This window comes from Nematolebias whitei, chromosome 15 (assembly GCF_014905685.2).
Source record: "Nematolebias whitei isolate Nwh7 chromosome 15, NemWhi1, whole genome shotgun sequence".
In the NCBI taxonomy this organism is placed as follows: Eukaryota; Metazoa; Chordata; class Actinopteri; order Cyprinodontiformes; family Rivulidae; genus Nematolebias; species Nematolebias whitei.
The window spans coordinates 37512133-37518017 of record NC_056512.1 but is presented as its reverse complement, the minus strand read 5'-3'; the positions used below and the strand labels follow the sequence as shown (position 1 = coordinate 37518017).

The 5885-nt window shown below is 50.6% G+C and overlaps 1 protein-coding gene across 1 annotated transcript in view; it reads right to left on the bottom strand.

Moving 5' to 3' along the window:
• Positions 1-371: 371 nt before the first annotated feature.
• The window catches only part of nlk1 (nemo-like kinase, type 1), an 11404-nt gene continuing 5890 nt past the window's right edge, over positions 372-5885 (bottom strand). The window contains exons 5-12 of the mRNA XM_037688636.1: positions 5685-5791; positions 4016-4101; positions 3561-3770; positions 1247-1348; positions 1086-1172; positions 812-1010; positions 648-741; positions 372-573 (exon numbers count right to left, since the gene is read on the bottom strand). Of these exons, the coding sequence (XP_037544564.1) occupies positions 525-573; positions 648-741; positions 812-1010; positions 1086-1172; positions 1247-1348; positions 3561-3770; positions 4016-4101; positions 5685-5791 (934 nt within the window). The 3' untranslated portion in view covers positions 372-524. The remainder of the gene's footprint in view (positions 574-647; positions 742-811; positions 1011-1085; positions 1173-1246; positions 1349-3560; positions 3771-4015; positions 4102-5684; positions 5792-5885) is intronic.

The window sequence follows — 5885 nt, the reverse complement described above, 5'->3', positions numbered from 1 at the left end:
GGACAAGAACCAGGCAGAGGGGTCGGAGGAAAAGAAAACTTCCTGTTTCTGCAGCAGAACACCACTTCACAATAAAACACTGAGTTCCTGCTGTAGAGCCTGCTGACAAACTGCTTCCACCGGTCCAGGTCCCAGAATAAAAGCGGAGGAACGTGTTGCTACATCGGTTAGGGTTGCATTATTGTTGCCATGGCAACGCCGCAAGACAAACACAGAGAGACGTAACGTTTGTCCTGATGGGTCGAAGCGGGTCGCAGCTCGCTGGAATGACTTCAGTCAAAGACACCAAGTGTTCATGGAGCAGAGACGGTTCAGTACCGGCTCCAGTACCGGCTCCAGTCAGCTTCCTCCTTCAGCAGCAGTTTTTAAATTCAGCACCAAAATCATGTTCGGGGAGAAACTCTTCATGTTCAGAACCTTCAGGAGGAAAAGATCAGAGGACTTTCAGGAAGTCGGGAGGAGGAGGAGGAGGAGGAGGAGGAGAAGATTCCTGTGAGAGCGCCGCGACGACGACGAGGAGGAGCTCATCTCTCCTCCTTCCGGGAGACCTTGGAGGAGTGCCACGCCGTGGACCTGAGGAGCAGAGCAGAGAGGCTTCAGGACCAGGAGCACGGCGTGCAGGTGGGCAGGACTTCCTGTGGGCTCACCTGATGAAGGTCTTGAAGGCGGCGCTCTGGGGGTTGATGCAGAGCGGCACCCGTTTGCCCTGCTGGTGCTCCGTGATGAAGCGATGGATCAGCTCTGGAACAAAAACACTTTTAGCTTCCACAAATTGAAGCAGCCACAGCACCAGAACCCGCCCGGGCCGCACCTTTGCCCTGCCACACGGACAGCAGGCTGTTCTCGTAGCTGTGGCTGAAGGGCCGCTCGGCCGCTGGCTCGAAGTCCCGGGTGTAGACCCGCCCGCTGGGCACCGAGTAGCAGCACTGACACATGCAGGTGTGGTACCGCAGCCGGCCCTCGTCCAGGTATGGGTGGGACAGAGCGTCGCTGCCCGAGATCCGTTTCGCCTACGGACACAAACACATGCCGGTGAGCAGAACTCTCGGAGCGGGTCGGGCCGCAGAGTGGGCGAGAGGACTCACCGGATCAAAGACCAGCATGCGGCACAGAAGGTGCACGGCTTCGTGCGTGGCTCCGTCCGACAGCATGTAGAGCACCGACAGAGACGGCTGAGGAGCAGAACCAAAACCCCATCAGACCCGAACCCAAACCCATCTGAGAGCACAACTGGGCCGACACCTACCGGTTTGTGGGGCCCCCTCAGGATGTGGGCCCGGGCTCCTTCACAGGCTGAGGCCAGCGCCGACAGAGGCGGGGTTCCCAGCAGGTCCGTGATCAGGTCCAACTGGACCGGACAGGAAACAGAAACAACAACACGGATCAGCGGTCTGGTTCTGATTAAACCAGCACAGTAAAACAAAGACCGGTTCTGCTGATGAGTTTGTTGAAACGATCGCAGGAGGCTGTGGGTTCTGTGCAGCGGTCAGTATCTTACCTGTCGCAGCTCTTTAAACCACCTGGATCTGACGAGCTAACGGCTGCTCAGAACCCAGCTCAGACCAAAGCGGATTGTTCATAAACACCAAACCTGCGTCCCATGGAGGGGTTGGGGTGGGGACTTAACCAGCATCAGCAACTGGCTGTAGCACTTCCTGTGCAGCCTGAGGCCACTTCCTGTACAGGAACGACCTTTTCCTCTGGAATATTGTGTAAAATAAAATAAAGTTTGTAAAAGATGTCTGCAGGAGCTGATAGAGGATGTTGGAGTCATTTTAAGCTGTGGGTCTCAAGGGTTGGGTCGGGGACCCACTGAGGGCCGTGGAACAACAAGTGAAGGGTCTCAAGATGACTTCCAAAAACTGAATCAACCATGTGTGCCAACTGCACATTCAGCCACGCTTTATAAAACAGAAAGGGTATGGGTCAGACTAGCCATTAGCTCGTCATCTGGGTTAGAATAAAAATGTTTCTTCAACTGTTCAAAGTGCCATCTAGAACAGGTAAGATATTAACTCATCAGAACCTTACCTCAGAACGCCACTCTAAAAGGTCCAATCCATGCCTTTAATTAGTTCTGGGAGTGGTCTGGATTAGAGCTGTCATTTCTAACCTGAACCCGAAACCCGGCCCGGACCGACCTGGATTAGGGCCGGTCCGGGCTGTTATAATGTTATTAATGTGCAGGCCGGGCCGGTCTCGGGCTTTGATGCAGTTTTATGAATCGAACAAAGAAAACTAAATGCACAATACAAAATGGTGTTAATCTACTTGTTGAGGAGGAGGCAGGTCCGACCGGTGGAAAGAAGTTAAAAAAGTCTTAAGTTCAGATGGACACCTGTCACCGTCCGTACACGTCCGCTGGCTCACTGGTTGAAATGGACTGGAGACATGTCCAGGGTGTCCCCCACCTCTCGCACAGCGACTGCTGGACATGGGCACCAGCAACCCCCGCTACCCGAAAAGGAAGAAGCGGGTAAAGATAATGGATGGATGGATGAATCAGCTGACCGCTGGCTTGTTCTATCCATCCATCCATTTTCTTTACCCGTTTATTCCATTTTGGGTCACGGGGGTCACTGGTGCCCATGTCCAGCAATCACTGTGCGAGGGGCGGGGTACACCCTGGATGGGTCGCAAGTCCATCACAGGGCCACATAGAGACAAACGAGACAAACAACCATTCACTCTCTCACGCACACCTAGGGACAATTTAGAGTTACCAATCAGCCTAACATGCATGTTTTTGGACTGTGGGAGGAAACCGGAGTACCCGGAGAAAACTCACGCATGCACGGAGAGAACATGCAAACTCCACCCAGAAAGGCCCCTGGACCGGGGTTTGAACCAAGGACCTGCTCGCTGAGAGGCAGCAGCTCTGGCTTGTTCTATATTTTTCCAAATAATTTAGTTCTAAAAATTGTTTCGTTCATCACAGCCGATCTTTACGGTTGACTTTTAGGTTACAGTGAACCCTCGCTATAACGCGGTTCACCTTTCGCGGTCTCGCTGCTTCACGGATTTGCATCGTGCATTGTGCATTCTGATTGGCTAAACAGTCTCTCCAGTACAGTAGTTATTTGTAAAAAACGTTTATACAGTACTTTTATTAGTTAAACAAATGCTTGGGCCTGTAAAAAGGTTTTGTTCTTTGGTTTGAATGTATTATGGAGTATTTCATTGTATAATAATTGTAAAAAAAAATAAAGGTTACTACTTCACGGATTTCGCCTATCACGGGTTCTTTTTGGAACGTAACCCCCGTGAAAAACGAGGGTTCACAGTATAAGTTTTGTTAACATCCATTTGGGGACTTGTTTCTAAAAATAAATCTTATATCTTCCTTTCTTTATGTTTTTAAAACTGATTTGCTTACAAAATCAGTAAAAGCTTAATTTAACAAAAAAAAAACTGTCGTCTTTTTTTGGGGGGGTTCGGCCCTCTAATTACCAGTAATACGTTGGGTCCGGGTAGGGCTTGGGAAAAAAAAAAACACAGTCCGGTCCGGATTTATTAGGCCCAAATGCAACTCTAGTCTGGGTCGGTACCGGGGGTCTCACCTGCTGGATGGGGCTCTGAGCCTGGAACAGAATCCGCCGTCCCAGCAGCTCGGCGAAGATGCAGCCCACCGACCACACATCAATGGCCGAGCCGTAGTGCCGGCAGCCCATCAGAACCTCCGGAGCCCGGTAGTACTGGGTCACCACCTCCTGGGTCATGTGACGCGACGGGTCGGGCTCCTCCACACGGGCCAGGCCGAAGTCACAGATCTGACCAGAACAAAACATCAAGTCCAGTTTGACAGAAAGACATTTATTGTTTACAAACATCTCAGGAGACGTCCTCAACATACGTCCAAAGACACACGTCCTCGGACAGGTGTCCTCAGACAGGTGTTCTCAGACACGTGTCCTCAGACACGCGTCCACAGACACGTGTCCTCAGACAGGTGTCCTCAGACAGGTGTCCTCAGACAGGTGTCCTCAGACACACGTCCTCGGACAGACGTCCTCACCTTCAGCAGACAGTTGCTGTTGACCAGCAGGTTTCCAGGTTTGATGTCTCGGTGCAGGATCCCAGCAGAGTGCAGGTACTTCAAACCTGAAGGAGAAAGACAACATCATCATCCTCGTGGTGTCCATCAGGCGTCCACATCAACACTCGAGTTAATAATGTCTCCTGGGTGTCTGGCTCCTCCTGAATTGGGTTTCTGGTTCTGCAGCGTCTGACAGAGTCTATGTAAATATTCGACCGTCTCATTAATCTGCACTCGGTATCATAAAGTGACATTCTGTCCATTTTTCCACAAATAAAAACAGAAAAAGATGTTTTTTCAAGTATTCACACTTGTCTGTTTTGATATCTGCTGAGATGTTTGGGTCAGAGTCCAACCCTCCAGTTTTTCTGCTCTGGCCCACAGAGACCTGGAGCTTGAGTCCACCTGATTTGGACAGGACACACGTCTCTACAGAAGGCGTCCAAACAGTCAATCGGAACAAAAACACAAACCAGGAGGTCAAAGGACCTGCCGACACCATCCCAACAGTGAAGCCCGGTGGTGGTGGCATCATGATGTGGTGGTGTCTTCGGCTGCAGGGGATGGTCAGGGTTCAAGTATAAAGAAGTTCTGGATGCAGGAACAGAGAGGACCTCAAGGTCACCTTCCAGCACGATACAGATGATACCAAGACCCAGCTGGGCCCACACAGCGCCGCTGAACCGTAATGTTTGGGCCGCTGCAGAGCCACTAATGATTATTTTGTTTGTTGATTATTGATCCAGAACTTCTGGATCAGTCACAAAATGTAAAAACATTAAAGTCACCGTCCAACCCGACCCAGCCCAAAACTCAGAGGGACAAATCTGACTGTCCTACTGTGGACCTGCCACAGCCCTGTCAAACATCCCTGGGGACACCAGCAATGGTCCCCATCCAACCGGACCGAGCCGAACCGCAGGTCTGAACCCGTTCTGACGCTGCTGAGAACCTTCATTCTATTTTATTTAAAGTTCATGGCAAAAACCAACGCAGACACATTAATGTTTTTAGCGTTTTACATTTATAACGTAGATGTTTTTGTTTTGTTTTAATTTCATTTCTTCTATTTACTCAATTTATATGTTTTTATATGACTGTTGTTGTCTGGTCCTCATGTGTTCTTTGTTTAATCAGGTCTCTGTTGTAAATCAGTCCTCCAGGCTCAACGACACTAACCTGTAGAAATAAAGGTTGAATGAATTTGCCTGGTTTTAAGGACTAAACATTCAAATTATAAAATTTATTTTTCATGTGTCCCTGTGATGGACTGGAGACCTGTCCAGGTGTCCCTGTGATGGACTGGAGACCTGTCCAGGTGTCCCTGTGATGGACTGGAGACCTGTCCAGGTGTTCCTGTGATGGACTGGAGACCTGTCCAGGTGTCCCTGTGATGGACTGGAGACCTGTCCAGGTGTTCCTGTGATGGACTGGAGACCTGTCCAGGTGTCCCCTGCCTCTCGCACAGTGACTGCTGGATTTGGACACGGGCAACCCCCGCAACTCAAAAAGGAAGAAGTGGGTAAAGATGATGGATGGATGGGTTTTTCATCTGATGCTGCTGAAGCTCTTTGTTCCAGAGAAGACACAGTGTTGATGCTTTCAATCTGGACTCAGGAGGTCCAGGTTTCTCTGAGCGGAGACCCACCTCGGAGGATCTGGTAGAGGAAGACCTTGATGTGGTCCGTGGTGAGGGGCTGGGGAGACACGATGACTTTGTGGAGGTCGCTCTGCATCAGCTCCGTGATCACATAGCTGCGAGGAGGCTGGATGTCAAGGAAAACAACGAATGGACCCAGGCTGCACCAACACCACCGGTCCAGAATTCCAACCGCACCAACACCACTGG